The sequence below is a fragment of the Idiotropiscis lumnitzeri genome, chromosome 14 (assembly GCF_059441095.1).
Source record: "Idiotropiscis lumnitzeri isolate Australia: NSW breed Sydney's pygmy pipehorse chromosome 14, RoL_Ilum_1.0, whole genome shotgun sequence".
Lineage (NCBI taxonomy): Eukaryota > Metazoa > Chordata > Actinopteri > Syngnathiformes > Syngnathidae > Idiotropiscis > Idiotropiscis lumnitzeri.
The window spans coordinates 13286139-13302006 of record NC_142404.1 but is presented as its reverse complement, the minus strand read 5'-3'; the positions used below and the strand labels follow the sequence as shown (position 1 = coordinate 13302006).

The 15868-nt window shown below is 40.1% G+C and overlaps 1 protein-coding gene across 13 annotated transcripts in view; it reads left to right on the top strand.

Moving 5' to 3' along the window:
• The window catches only part of stxbp5l (syntaxin binding protein 5L), an 82943-nt gene that overhangs the window by 31838 nt on the left and 35237 nt on the right, over positions 1-15868 (top strand). For all 13 annotated transcript variants that reach the window (XM_088315724.1, XM_088315736.1, XM_088315734.1 and 10 more), the window contains 6 exons: positions 3810-3891; positions 7126-7226; positions 10401-10535; positions 12643-12706; positions 14479-14562; positions 14892-15015. In XM_088315724.1, coding sequence (XP_088171850.1) covers positions 3810-3891; positions 7126-7226; positions 10401-10535; positions 12643-12706; positions 14479-14562; positions 14892-15015 — 590 coding nt within the window. The remainder of the gene's footprint in view (positions 1-3809; positions 3892-7125; positions 7227-10400; positions 10536-12642; positions 12707-14478; positions 14563-14891; positions 15016-15868) is intronic.

Sequence of the window (15868 nt, the reverse complement as noted above, 5' to 3'; positions counted from 1 at the left end):
AGAAGTTGCATGCTTTGATCACTTTAAATGTCAGTCCTTTGAACTGCAAGAAAGATCAGGGAACTAACAAAGATGTATATAGTGTAGTTTTTTTTTTGTTGTTTTTTTTTAATGGTCACCACAAGACATTTTTGAAAGTCACAATAATCACAGTCGGACCCGCTCCACGCGGATTGCAACTGTAAATTTGTATTCAAAGGCAAATCACATATAGGAGTGAATTAATTAATTCCAGAGGATTATAATATTTGTATGCTATGTGGCTGCTAAAGACGAAACGGAGGAACTTTTGATCAAAGCTGCAAACGCTTCAAACAACCAATGAGAAGTCCAGTTGACACTCCTCCACCTTTGCATATTTAAAAAAAAATAATTTTTTTTAGGCAAAGTTCATAATACAGTGGTTGTGGCTTGAAATTGCAGTCATGTGGCGATGTCTGTAAATTGCCGAGTGACTGCACAGAGGCCTGTTGGAGGGAGAGAATGACTCATTGACGGGCACTCAGAATAAAGCGGATGCACAGAATATAACAGAATGGCCAGATGGCTCTGCCACAAAGGCAGAACGTTGGCTTTATGTAGTTGTTTAAATATTCGACTGGTACAAAAAAAAAAAAAAAAATCAATGCTGTTGCGCAATCAAGTGTGCTAATCAGGATATAAAGGCTCGGTTAGTGTTTATGATGTTGCAAATGCGCGGATTAGAGCATGTTAACTTTGCGTAAATTACTTGGCAGCAACATGAATGTTTTCATGAGTAAGACCATTAAAAAGGAATATGTCATATTGTTTTCTTCCCACGACCTTTTCTGTTCTCCTTGCACCTGCGCATTTTCCAAATGAATTTGTCTTGTGTAATAACAGCGGCGACTAATTGACTCTACAACAATGAAAAATGTTTTTCTTTCTGGCAAGGACATATGTAAACATTTTAAAACAAGCAGGGACGAACTATATCACCCACTTTTATAATAATTAAATTCAGGTCAAGGGGAGTTGCTTCTGGCGCACTCGCTGGTGTAAATCTAATTCTCTCTCTCCGGAAACTCATTATTTGCTCTTTGCTCTCTCTCTTTTGCTCCATGTCCACCAGCTGGGTCACTCAAAATATTGTATGTGCTAAACTGACCTCGTGACGAAGGCAAATTTTAAAAATGAGAAGAGCTCTTTATTAGTACTGCCATTGAGAAAAAGATACTGACGTCTGAAACATGGCGGAGAGAATAATTTATTTAGCGCTGTTTTACTGTCAATTGTTTTGTTTTCACCGGAGCGGTGATCGCAATCCAAGCGCAATCATTTATTTGTGGCATGTCTGCAGTCAGTCCCTATGTCGTTATCTGGCAGCAGAGCAGTGTTTATCTCTTGTATGGATGTAGGCGGTTCACCTTCACATCAGCTTTGTGTTCTGACAGCATCTCCGTTGTTTTGATGTGGCCCCCGAGTGTGATGTGAATTTGAATGTGATGTGTGCTAAGAGTGGTCTGCCAGCGGGAGAGTGATGCACACTGACACAGACTGATGATTTAAATCTGTTTCCGTCCACTCCCTTTTAGGCACTTAAATCACACACATACAGTACACTGGCTTTTATGCCCTTAAGTGACTGGAATGAGTGATGGACATTACAGTCGCTCCGTAGTCAACAAACTACTGACGAGTGATTCATAACAAAGAAAAGTTCGGAGTTCCACTTGCAAATATTTATCCACTGAGCATTTCTTACAAAAGGAACATCAGGAGGCGACTCTGAGCATAGGCGCTTTTAACTCTGCCACGGTGTTAAATTTTTTTTTTAACCAAGATAAACAAAAAGAACAACAAAAAAACATTCTGCTTTATCTTTAACGATTCACAAGGTTAACCTGGAGTCTTACCACTTTGCAGGTCTCCCGTGTTGACTCTTCCTCTTCCGCTGACATTTCTTTCGGAATAAGCGTGTGTGAAACTGACACCTCCAACTGTGGGAATCCTTGCATAAAAATACGCGTGCATGCCTTTCACGCTTGAGGGTTGTTCTTCAACCCAGTCAGCAGGTTTTCTGCTGCTCTGGTTCTACCAACACCCTCCCTTGGCGAAACATTGACTCGGCAGTCAGTCGCAGGGCACCTATAGAGACGGACAACCATTAACACTCACATTAACACCGTCGCCGAGTGGGAACTGAACACATGCTGTTTGCACCAAAATTTCGCCACTGCACTATTTTCACATTACAAGTCGACTTACTGAAATTATTGTATACATTTACCAATAAACAATCATTTCCATTCACTTCCATAATTTAGGCCTCTTTGGCTAACACAATTTGGTATGTGATGTGGTGTCACTGTGACCTTTCTCCTTGCTTGGCCTTCTCTAGCTAATGCACATCTTTGCACACTTGACACGGCTCTCAAGTGGGCGTGGCTAAGACAATAAAAAAAAAAAACTTTCCTCCACATCTGGCAGAAAATGACTCCTTGGCTGCTTTACGGTATCCATTAAATAGCTGAGAATAAGAATAATATCTAGTTTTCTGGTAGTTCCTGCTCGTGTAGCGAGCATTAAAGGACAAGCAAAATTTTCCTCGGGACTTTTCAACAACCATGTAGAGATGATATTTGAAGCCATGACCTCTCAACTCTGTGGCAGATGTGCTCAGCCCTAAGGCACCTTGCTGCCCTCAAAATTGTTGAGATAATAATCTGTGTGCTAGTAAGAATCTTGACTCAAAGATTCAAATCTTTAAAGGTTTTCTTATTTAAATTTGGATTGTTTGGCTTCGGTGAAAATGGAGTGCCATTTTGAATTGTTACCTTTTTTGTTTTATTTCCCTGTCAAAGCATCCGGATGGTTTACATGAATGGGTTAAAACCTCTGCTCCATCGCTCGCAACACTCCCGTGTTACTTACTGGAGCTATTCATTACAGCTTTACACATTTTGCAACTCAAAATAACCGAACGGCTATGTGACTGCAACTGAAAAATGTTACACAATCACCTCGCTCTGAGCTGTTTGCATGATGTTGTGAGTCGACTTCATGCCAAGTGAGGTGGCGAGCACTTGCACTTTGGAGGAAGACGGGAAAGGCAAAGCAGCCTTGCCTCCATCTCGAGAAGTCACGTTTATGCTGTGGCTCGGAACTCCAGCATTTGTTGTTTTATTTTTTTTTCCCATGGAGAACTAAACAGGAACTTCTAATGATAAAGCCAGAGAGAGAAGCATTTACTTTGTATGTGGTTTGTAATTATTCTCAATAACAAATAATAGGTACAAGATTTCATTTGTGAAAATAAAACAAAACAGGCCTGCTCAACCACTTTGTTCCTCAATAGTCTCTTCTTTTCTTTTACTACTTTTTTTTAGTAGTAGTAGTATTTAATAGTGTGTGAGTGTGTTTATGCTTGTGTGCTTCTACTTCTTTGGTGATCTCATCCAAAACACATCCAATGCTGCCATCTGTGGGTCATAATTTTTTTTTTACTTTCCCAGCTTAATGATCAAACCAGAGTTGGCCAAGACTTTTCTAATAGAAAACGTTGTTGATAGCAGTTGACCTTGAGGACGCACCTCGTCAGGTTTCCTGTTGACAGCATTTCACATCAACATTGCTCAAAAGGTTTAAGTGAACACAATTTCCAATTTTGGTACAGGAAGATTTGAAATAGACGTGCACTCCTAAAATATGTGACGGGACAGATACGGCCCCTAAACCTTGACATTTGTGCACTCACGATAAGCATTGTTACATTGTTCCAAGTGTAATATTTATTGCATAGCTTTTGTGAATGTCCCTATAATTCCTTGACTCTGTGATGTCATCAGACTGGGACGACCCGGGGTCGACTGCTTTTGTCAGCATGAAAGCGGAGCAGCTGTTCTTCAACTTCAGTTCCTTATCAATGAGGTAAGGTGAACGACGTGATCTGCGCATCGTAATACCTGTTTTTTTTTCTTTTTTTTTTTACTAGATGGTTTTGAGGGAGCTAGTGAGGTCAAACTATTCAAAAAAAGTAGACATCATATCTCGGTCAGACATGTAAAACAATATCATTGTTTGAGGGTGCATTCAAAAAGCCTTATCCAAATGTGGTCATCTTTAGAATGAGGTCAACAGCGGCGTTATTGGTGAGCATGTGATTCATGCCGGTGTTCTCCTCATCGTTGCTGCATGTCAATGCCCTCTCTTGCATTCAAGTGTGTGGGCTGCGGCTGCCTTGCTAATGCTCGCTTTCGCCGAGTTTCCACTTGACGTTCTGTTTGACGTATCGACTTAATCGATTAGCACCAAAGTGGCCACTTTTAAAAGGCGGTGTTGAATAACAGCATGAAACTTCACTGCGTCACACAAACGTCCCCGCGGGTTGTCAATCATCCGAAAATGAATTCCGTCACCGTGCCTCGGCTCTCCGTTCGTTCATAAGCAGGAACGTTAAGCATAATTGCAATTATGATCAGCGGTTGTGTTGCGCAGGATATTATGAGACTAATTGTATTGTTTGTTTGCTGGTTTTGAATGTATTATTTTTGCTGAATGAATAATACATTGAAAAGAGAAAGGTGGCTGGTCGTGAAATATGTGTGCCGTCTAATCAACGATATTTACTGTCTTGTTTATCGTGCTGTTAACAAGATAAGTGAGCTATTGAGGGCTATGCCCAATTCATAATTCATAATCTGTCTGTTGTACCTGCCACAGGTCATTTGTCTGCTTGTAAAAGTACTTTGGGTCACCAACTATTCCATCGCTGTGATGAAGTTTGCACTCCACGAGGCCTTCTGATTATCAGAGCAACGATTTGCTCAAATCGTGAGGAGAATTACGATCATGGCACAATTTGTTTGTAGTTACAGAGAGCATACAGGAATATTCCGAGCTAGTGCCGCCTGCGTCTTGTCTGTGGAAAAAACATTATCATGCGATCACATTTTCTGTACTGCTACACGTAAATTATGTGCTGATTATTTATTAGTGAGCTGATGACTCATTTGCAGTCACACTTTCAATTTGGTTCTATTGGATGTATTGCGGACGGCACGGTGGACGACTGGTTAGCACGATGGCCTCACAGTGCAGAGGCCGTGGGTTTGATTCCGGCTCCGATCTTCCTGTGTGGAGTTTGCATGTTCTCCCTGTGCCTGCGTGGATTTTCTCCGGGTACTCCGGTTTCCTCCCACATTCCCAAATCATGCATAGCAGGTTAATGCAACGCTCTAAATTAGCCCTAGGTATGAGTGTGAGTGCGGATGATTGTTCGTCTTTGCGTGCTCTGTGATTAGCTGGCAACCAGTCTGGGGTGTCTCCCGCCTACTGCCTAAAGACAGCTGGGTTAGGTGACCTTGTGAGGAGAAGTGACTCAGACAACGCATGCATGGATGTATTGCAATGTGCAAACATGCCGTTCTATGTAATACGCAGGCTACTTCAGGCAGTCAGGTAGCTCGTCTTCAATTTGTTTAGTCGTTTATTAATAAATCGGTCTCTTGTTTTCATACATCTTGTTCTAGTAGTTAAATGTAAATGGATCTGGTTCATATCCACATTTTTCTCTGCAGTCATTTATTTCTTTCAGATCACGCACGGCGTGTGTGCTGATGTTCAAAACAATTTGTGGCACACAGAATGGCTCCCTGGAAAATAAAAGCATGTTTTATTTGGGAACAAGACTTGATTGTATATCGACTGGTATTTTTCTCTAAATACCACAAGCAAGTCAAACGCATACAAATAATGTTTTAAAGTTTGAAGTGAAGAGATGTTAGTTGAAAGCAAGGCAACAGGAGATAAATGGAGGCAATATGTCTGCGTTAGGAGCAGCTCCTTGGGGAGCAAATACCAAATCAAAAACAAAAATATCTGGACTTCCCCAGCTGGACATGACAGCAAATGATATGCTTGTCATTTTTTACCTTTTGGAGGATAATGATATCGAGGACATTGCCCAGTTAGCGGATTTGTGTGTTTTTGGACCTGAAATACATCAAAATGTAATTTTCTCATCATTTGTTGTGGAATCTACTCCTGATCAGTGTCATTTTTTAAATCAATTTTTTTTCACTCACTTCAATCTTTGTGTCGTTGTCCTTCTTCCCTTGCACAAAAAATTAAAATTTTTGAGTCTACTAAATGAGAAACAAAGGCAGTGTTTTTTTATTTTTTTTATTTCGTGAATTCAATTTACTGCACTCAAAATGAGTGTAGAAAAAAAAAACATGTTTTTCTTAAAATGAGTTGAAGATTATGTAAATGATTCATGTGGAGAATGCGGTGGCCTGTGGCCAGTATGCAGATAATATAAAACCAAAATTAATAAGAGGAAGTAGCTGCTTTACACTTTTTAATACCAAGATTACATTTTTAATCTAATACTAATTCTTCCTTGGGCTCCAATCTTAAAAGCCTTCGAAGAGGTTCACCGTGGGAATTTGACTGTAAATACAATCTGTTCTGCCTTCAACAAGGGTTGAGCAGCTTACATTTTTCATCGGTTATTGTTATTAATTTTTGCTTGAGTCCCGCTTTTATATTCTGATTCCTGCAACCCTGAACAAGTGTGATATGAAAAATGGATTGATTGATCTCTTAAGATACGAGTGCCCCGATTTGGTTTTTCAGGATGCGAGCTGTCGTTTGGCAATTCCTTTGTGTTGACTTAAAATTGAGATAAGCAGACAACGAACAAATCTTCCAAAAAAATTAGTCTTGAGTCCGTCTAGTACTACTCTCTGTTTTACTGCCCAACTAAAACAAACTTACTACACATTGCGTATTTAAAGCAAGCACAACGAGAAATGCCATCAATGCCATAACAAATAACATCTTTTTTTGCTGTATTTTAATGTTTTAAGAAACATGTTATAACATAAGGTGCAGCAACACATGTAGACAGACAATATGACAAACTCATAGGCAAATTTTCTTTATCCTCTTCAAAAGAATTACTGCAGATTACTGAGTCACATACAGCAGTTGTGCATTAGTCTGCATTATCCTGCATTAATCTCGTATCTGGAATCACCATGGTATTTACCCCCTTTATATACCTTTTGTAATTACCAACCTTTTATATCTTGTGACCTTTTTGCTTCACGCAAACGGTATTCCAGAATGTGTGCGGTCCTTATATTTTTTGCCTTACAGGGAGCGTTAGTCACAGCCTGCGCAGATGACACGTTACACTTGTGGAATCTTCGTCAGAGGCGACCAGCTATCCTGCATTCACTCAAGTTCAACAGAGAAAGGTGAGCACCTCTACTTAGACACAAAACACAATTAGGACGCAGTCCGAATGAGGACAAATTGATGGCTGAAACATAACCTTGTTGGCACTTATTTTATTCAAATTGATCAAATTTCTCATGGTTTAAAAAAAAAAAAAAAGGTATGAGTTGAATGGTTTTGTTTCCATGAATGATCTCTCTGTTGGATGCTGCTCGTATGTATTTTTCTCTTTCATCAAACTTTAATGGCAAACTGTGGCTTTTATATCGCAATAATGCTTATGAAAACTGGGTCACCGCTCAGAAAAAGTAAACTCCCAAGCAAAAAAATTGTCAGTTGAAATACCTCAGGTGGCTCACAATGGAGTAGTCCTCTCTGCCCCAAACGCATTTCAGCACACCATTTTCCTCATTTTCTTATCAGCTTTGTATGAATACCTCATGGTTCAGATTAGAATGCTTGCAACATGTTCATTTTTTGTTGAGTGCACATTTGCTTCAAGAAAATGAAGCTAGCTTTATATAACTTCAAATATGATTTGATTTCAAGGCTAAACTCTTAACAAGGCGCTTTGATAGTTCAACCTTCCATTTCCCCCCTCATCTTTTCCACTCATCCCGTGCTGAGCCACGTGAGACCTGTCCTTGCTGACATGCAGCGAGGTGGCGAGGTAACCTGTGAGTGACTAGTGAGCTGTCCAGGGTGACCCCGCCTCCTACCCCATGTCAACGGAGATAGGCTCTGACTCCCCGCAACCCCGTAGACCGCATCAGTGGCACAGATGATGAATGGCTACTTCTACTCTGCACCATGAGCGAGCACTTGGCAACCGTGACAAGGAAAATAGCTTAGTGGGTGAACATTCATCAACTTTGACCAGCGAGTGCCACAGTGAAGCACACTGAGCGCTGAAGGGGTTACAATAAAAGCTAAATGACTGGAGCTTAGATAGGCGTCCAAACTACGCTATGTATATGCCCACACAAACACACAGAGAAGAAACTTTGCAATTATGTTTTGATCTCTGAAGAAGAAGATTGTACCTGCCTTGTGGCGCGATGTGGTAGGAGGCCTCTGCAGCTCTCAGCAATGGAGCAGTGAATCATGCTCTAAGACAAAAGGGGGGGGGAGCATTGTGAGTCATCCTTCAAAGGTGGTGACTTACTATTTAACTCTGTGTCTCCAGGCTCAACCTACAGAAACAAACGCTTTGAACACCCCCACTCAGAATCTCCCTCGGAATAATGTATGAATCACTGGAGACGCTGGAGACAATTGTGTTGCGATAGCTGCCAGTCACTTTCTCGTGGCTGTCACTCCCGAGTAATTTCACATCATAATATAATTGGGCATTATTCAAATCTTTGACATGCTTCTGTGCGCTACGGAAACAACAATTGTTTTTTGTTTTTTTTTTTCCATTGTGATGACGCATTTGTGTGTTTTATTCATTTTTTCAAGCTGTTAGGTTGCGTACGGTGTTTCAGCTGTTTATTTGTCTGGTGGTTACACAGTGGATGGTTAGTGTCTAAACACATAGCTCCTGCTTGATAACTTAAAGGGGAAGTCAACCTAAAAAAAAAAAATCGTTTTATGCTGTCCCACTAAGTTGAAACGCGCCATTGTGATTTATATTGCCTTTGTGGAATATGAGCAGCAAAATGCACCCGTTTTTGTCCATCTCAAGGGGCAGCCATTTTGTCACTTCTGTCGACTGAATGTGACATCACAGGCTTTGTTCACGACCAATTATCGCTCAGCTGAGCCGTGATTGGTCATTACCTGAGCCCTGAGCAACAATGATGTCATTTTCAGTCGACAGAAAGTGACAATATGGCCGCCCCTGAGATGTCTAAAAACGGGAGGATTTCACGCAATATTAATCAGAAGGCCATGTTTAGACAAGTGAAGGCGCATGGAACATTTTATTGCAAATATTTTTTTTTGGGCCACTTGTTGCTGGATGAAGTTTATATGGATCTGTAAACCAATTAAAAAAAATCTTTGCATAAGGCTACAAGGTGGTTCAAATGGAAAATGATGGGCTGGAAATGCCATCCTTTGATTATGGTTACTCATTCGCCAATTTGATTTTATACTTCAAGGTATACTTTGTAACATGGAGCAGGACATTAATGAAATGAAAAGCATTCAGGGTTCACTTCCTGGCAACGGTACTGAATAGCTCTTTGATTAACTATTTACTCTAGCCAAGAATTTTCTTATTACGAAGAGGCATACGTGATCGTAGAAATCTGTCCACGGCAATGATACCCGTATGATAGGCACCGCACGCCGAGGGGGAAAAAGATCTAGAGCATTCCTGCCAAGTATAAAATGAAAATTTCAGGACTAGTTGGCTCATGAATTCTGTGAATGAGTCATGGCATGGCTGACATGGATAAAGGCAATTATTGAACCTCATTTCATGAATGTTGATTTGGTCGTGACATGACGTGCATGCTGCCGTTTAGTGTTGATTTCCAACCTCGCTGCTCAGCTGGTTGTCAATCAACAGTTTGCCATCTCAAATTTAGTGCACTTATGTATAGGATGCGTCAACAGTGATCATATTTACAACTACAAGTACTGCAGAAAGTGCCTGACAAATTACATCTGAATGTAAAAACCGTCACTGAGCTGAAATTGCTGCCTGTACAGTAATGGCTATAATACATCACAGCCTATTATGGCAATCTCAAGATACCATACAAGTACCCCGCAGCTCCCAAACATTGCAACATCACATTGGTCAGCTCTCAGAACAAGTATAATAATTCAGATCTGGACAGAGACATTATTCTTCGGATAACTTTAAAGGAGATATACGATGCATTTTTTCCCCCAATTAAAACAGTTTTCATACGACTTAACTTGGTTCACTCTGGTTAATATTTGACCATTTTGGAGGGCGGGCATGCCTCGTCCAAATGTCAAGTAGCGCTCTTGCTACCATGACGACAGGGGCAGCGTTATAGCATTGATTTAGTTTTTTTGTGTCTGGTGACTTTTTTTTCCCCCTTTTGAATAAGCGATTGCTGAATAACTCCATCGGATGTCTTAGAATACAAATGTATGGTGCTTACCTGTGTGCAAAGCTGCTATTGGCTGATTTATGTCAAAGTGTAAAAATAAATAAATAACCATTTTGTATGCATGTTCTAACCTTTTTCATTTTCTTTCTCGTTCTCCAGGATCACATTTTGCCACCTTCCCTTTCAGAGTAAATGGCTTTATGTGGGGACGGAGCGCGGGAACACACACATCGTCAACATCGAGTCATTCATTTTGTCCGGATACGTCATCATGTGGAACAAAGCCATTGAATTGTGAGTAATGACGCCTCTGAATCAGTTGTCACAGGTGGAGGGTGCATCTAAATCATTCACAACCAGCCGAGTTGGAAAGAAAAAAAAAAAAAAGGACCTTTGACGTCTTTGGTCGTCAATGGCAGTAAATGAGTTAAACGCTAGATGGAACATTGCGTGTTCAGAAGATGATGGGATAATCACGTGAGTTCATCCTTGGCCTGTTGTTGATGTACTTGGCTAGTTTAATCATCAAAGAAAAACAAATAATTTCATTTCATTCATTATAGAGATTTGCCGTATTTCAGTTGTAGGTCGGGGTCACTGTGACCTTACACTGATTATGACAACATTTATCACAAACGTCTTATAGAATAAATGATTAAGTCTTGACATTTCAGGACCCAAATGTCAGGGACAACTTCACCGCCATCTGCATTTCATGCACACACCGAGTAAAAAGGAGCACTGAACTTTGATCTTAGTTTTTAATAATTGACATCACACACGCATGAGCACTACAAAAACGGAACACATGCTGTGAAGATGACACTGCAACGGCAGTAATGAGAAGTAATGGCGGAGTTTTCAAGTCGAATAAACTTGCCGCCGATGTCGATTGACATCTTATATCGCCATCAATTACACCACAGTGGCTTTCATGTGTGTGATAACAGTTTTTTTCCCACCCACCCACGTCACACACTCTGGTGTTACACTGACAAGAGCCCTGTTACCATGTCAGTCACTCACCACTTCCACACCGAGACATCTTGTTCTCTGGTGACATCCCAAACGACAGTGAGCAGTCATAGCGCCTTGCGTGCACGCGTGTGTCTGTTTGTTTTTTTTGTGTGTCTGCGTGGGAAGACTCTCTCTGCAAAGGTACCAGATGTCAACTTTATGTTTGGTGGGAGTCAATACAGAAGACGTATTTCTCACGACTTCTGTAGTTTCTCAGTACGAATACGTGAATGAAAGTTGTGTCGATTCAAGCATTATTCACACCGCGGTTATTGTACAGTCTGAAATATGTAATACGTTTCATTGATTCTCCTCGGCGTGGAAAAAAAAAAAACCTCAGATGCATCAATTGTTAATGTATTTACGAATCCATATTAATATAGCACTGTGGTCCTATTGTTTGAATTGAATATGGATTGAAAAAACTTCCAAACGTGCTCAGAGAAGAACTCAAGGTAACATTTACCTCAGAATATCAACACAAACACATGCTGCTTATTTTATTTTATTTTATTTTATTTTATTTTATTTTATTTTATTTTATTTTATTTTATTTTATTTTATTTTATTTTATTTTATTTTATTTTATTTTATTTTATTTTATTTTATTTATTTAAAAAAAAAAATCACCAGTCATTGTTTAAATTTCCCGAGAGAACTGCATCGGACTTCACAGGCGGCACTAACAAGACTGCAGGGTTCAAAACAGATTGTCAGATTCTGTGTCACATACTCAATGACAATTGACTCGAAGGTAGCACCGAGGCAAATTTGTTGGACAACCGTAGACTGCGTTTCTATGGTGCATCAATCATTAAAGACTTTCAGATCAGCCACACTTGTGAACCTGCGCACTGCAATTAAACTGCAGCACTTCCTACATAGAGGCTGATTATTTTTTTGTTGCATGTATAGCCATTATGTAAACATTGCTATCATAATGCAATTCCTTCAGTTTGTAAAATGATTAAATCTGTCTGTCTGTGTTTTGCTTTAACAGGAAAAAAAAAAAATGCGATCAGAACACTGCAATCTGCATCTAATTTGCATTCTGGCCTTCAACGGGTGAAAGCTCTGCCTATCTCACCAGCAAACTCCATTGTCTGAGGATTACGAAATGTGTTCTTAGGCCAAGACCATTTTTATCGTAAAAAAAAAAATTGCTTTCACTACATCTTGTGGTGAACAAACTATGTCGAAGTGACAGGAGGAGGTTCATTTGCCGCCATATTGCGGTCATGCGGGAACGTTGCATATGCCTTACAAATATTAAACCGGTGGAACTGAGAAATTAATTATATTAAATTCAATCAAACCCAAATGCAACCTTTTTAGTGTGCTTATCATTGTCACTCACCCCCCTTGTCATTCTCTCGCTTTTCAGATCAACTAAAACTCATCCAGGACCTGTCGTACATTTGAGTGACAGCCCAAAGGATGAAGGCAAGGTGAGGAGGAAGATAAAATGAAGTAACAACTTTGTTTTTGACTTGTTTCCCCTCAACTGATCGAACGATAACGGGCTAATAAAAGACATATTATCCTTTGAGTTTTGTTGCTTGACGGTCATGCCAAAGACAACTTGGAACAAAAAGTGTAAGGTGGCGATAGCAGCGAAGGACGTAGCGCATTGATTGCCGCAATGGTTTTCAAAGCCGCTGGAAAAGAAGAAGAAAAAAATTGACATGTGGCAAAGGCATAAAAACAAGACGAGCGCTCTCAGCAAGTGTCATCAGGCAAAGTGTTGCTTGCAGATCGCATTCAAGGGAAGTCCAATCTTTTTGTTTCCAAGGCCGCGATGCAGGCAGGTGTAATTTTCCGAAATGATTTTAATGGAACGTTTGAACAGATTGAGAAAAGATTTCCCCTTTGTGCGCGCTCAAGCATCTCAGTGAATTTAACGACTCGTCTTCGCAGTCCGTTAAAATGCAAGGTAGAAATAATTCCAAATTGATAAGACCAATATGAGAAAATAGAAACCGCAGGAGATCGTGATGCAAGCTAATTTTCTTTTCATTAAAATTTTTTTATAATGTTATCCGAAAATGGGCCCTAATACTGAGTCTTGAATTACGATAAAGACCTGTTGGATGTGTTTTTCTAATCAAGAAATTACAGGCAATCAAGTGTTGCATATTAAGTCAGACATTTGATTGCTGGCCCTGATAAGCCTGCGATATTTCAGTATTTCAGAACGTATTTTGGAAATATAAATGCTTCTTCTGCTGCCAAAATTTATAATAATGCTGAATATAATTACACAGTAGCTTTGAACAACACGATTCTTATTAAAGTCTCCAAATGACATATTCTAATTGCTAATTTCCATGGTTTAACTTATCCCATTATAGCGATTTGAATGCTCCAACAGCGAATTTTGAACTTAAAGAAGACATTTCGGGTTACCCCCGTCATGTAGTTTTGCATATCAATAACATACCCGATAGGACTGCACTAAAAGCTCAAGACAAGTTTGCTGACTGCACAATTTCTTCAGGACTTCCTCTTTTTTTTTTTTTTCTTTCCCACCTTCCCTCAACTTCTTGATCTTCCAGTGCGAGATGTCACAAGTCTTTCCTCTCAGCAGGATGAACACGTTCCGCCCCTTTCTTCCTTTAAAGCTACCCTCCTTGAGAACCAACCGCTTCCATCTACGCGGATGGAATTTTGTCAACTCTGCTCGACTTTCATCCAGCGTTGCGTGTGCGGCTTGCGTCCCTATTTTTACCTTATGATGTTAGCTGCAGTGCATGAACCAGAAATTACACACACAGACTCCCGTTTGTGTTTTGCATTTTGGGGTATCTAAATCACAACACGACATATACTGTATATGAACAAATACAAATGTGACCGTTTTGTCATTTTTACAATTACAAACGAGTTTTGTTTTTGCTTCAATGAATATAAGATACACGCATTAGTGTAGTGGTCCCTTTTTCTTCTTTAACTCAGATGTCTGTTTCTTGGTACTGTGATAATAGCTCGGGCAGAAAGTGGAGCTGTGTAGAAATTGAATTACATTATTGCTTTCACAGTGCAAATTGACTATATCACTTGACATCAGCAGAAATCCTACAAGAATATGTAATGCAGCCCAAGCTTTGTTAAGAAGACTTTCTGAAACTAATGGTTGGCTGACGGCTTATGCAATGAAATGGTCAATAAGTGCATGGTGTTTTCATTATGTGGCTAATTGAATATCTTTCATCCCGTCTAGCTTCTTGTTGGGTTCGAGAGCGGGACAATAGTACAGTGGGACCTCAGGGCCAAAAAAGCGGATTTCCGAATCTACTATGATGAGGTAAGTTTGTACAGTCTGTAAATACTTAAAGGGGAAGTCAACCCCAAAAAATGTCTTAACAAGAAGTTGTTTTATTCAGCCCCATTAGTTGAGACACAGCATTCTGATCAATATTGCGTTTGTGAAATATGAGTTAAGCGAGATAATCCGCAAGTTTTTGTACAACTCAAAGAGGCGTTCATTTTGCCACTCTGTCGACTGAAAATGACATCACAGTTGCTAAGGACCCAGGAAATGACCAATCATATATAAATGCTTTTTTTGTCGATAATGTATTTAATTTAACACTACAATCTCACATAAATATCCCTTTCCTGTTGTTGTTGCAGGCCATCCACTCAGTCGGCTGGCATCATGAAGGAAAACAGTTCATGTGCAGCCATTCCGATGGCAGCCTGACCCTGTGGAACCTCAGAAACACCTCCAAGCCCATCCAGGTCACTTTTCCACATGGTGAGAATCAAAAACTAACCTGTGGATTCACAGATTAATTATGTCTTCTGCTATCTATGGAAAAAAAATGTTCTTACTGTGAGATGACAGTGATCTGTGTATAAATAAAGGCGAGTGTATAGCTCATGAAAGCATGACGGCTCTTCACTCAGGATTATACAGCCTGTATCTGTCTGATGTGAGCACATCAGTCACTTAGGAGTGAATGGCTTTCAATCTGTGGTTGCTAATAGCTGTCAAGAAAACACATTTCTTCTAGATTGTTCTCCTGGAAGACAAAATAAGATTTTAGATTAGCACTCACAAATTATAACCTAATCTGATTTGACAGAGATGCCAGCATCTGCACTCCTGAGCTGAGGTCTGAGCTACGCCTGGTCAAATAATACAAACGGGAAAAAATGAGAGATTTGATTTGGATTTTTGTTGTCATTTTGACTCCATGTCATGGTATTACCATTTGAAAAAAAAAAAATCTACCTTTAATAAATAAAAGATGCACACGATCAATAGCAGACTGAGGGAGCTAGAGGACAGTAAAAATCTTCTTAGCAGAGGTAATAAAGCCCAAAAAAACAGGAGGTAATCATGTTTTGGGCCTCAAAACAGTCTGCCGCCACCACCATAAATAAAAAAAATAATTCCTACTAGATGCTTCACGTCAGTTGTCAATACAGTGCTGCTTGCCTTCGTGGCTTTGTAATGTTTTTGCAACCGACTTCCTGGACATCGCTGCCGCCCAGCAACCCTAACCAGCCCCCTCCTCATTCCCGGCGCGTGTGTTGTTTGTTATATTCGCATGTCACGCTGTGAGCCGAACCAGACGCCTGCCTATCACATCATTCTCAACTTG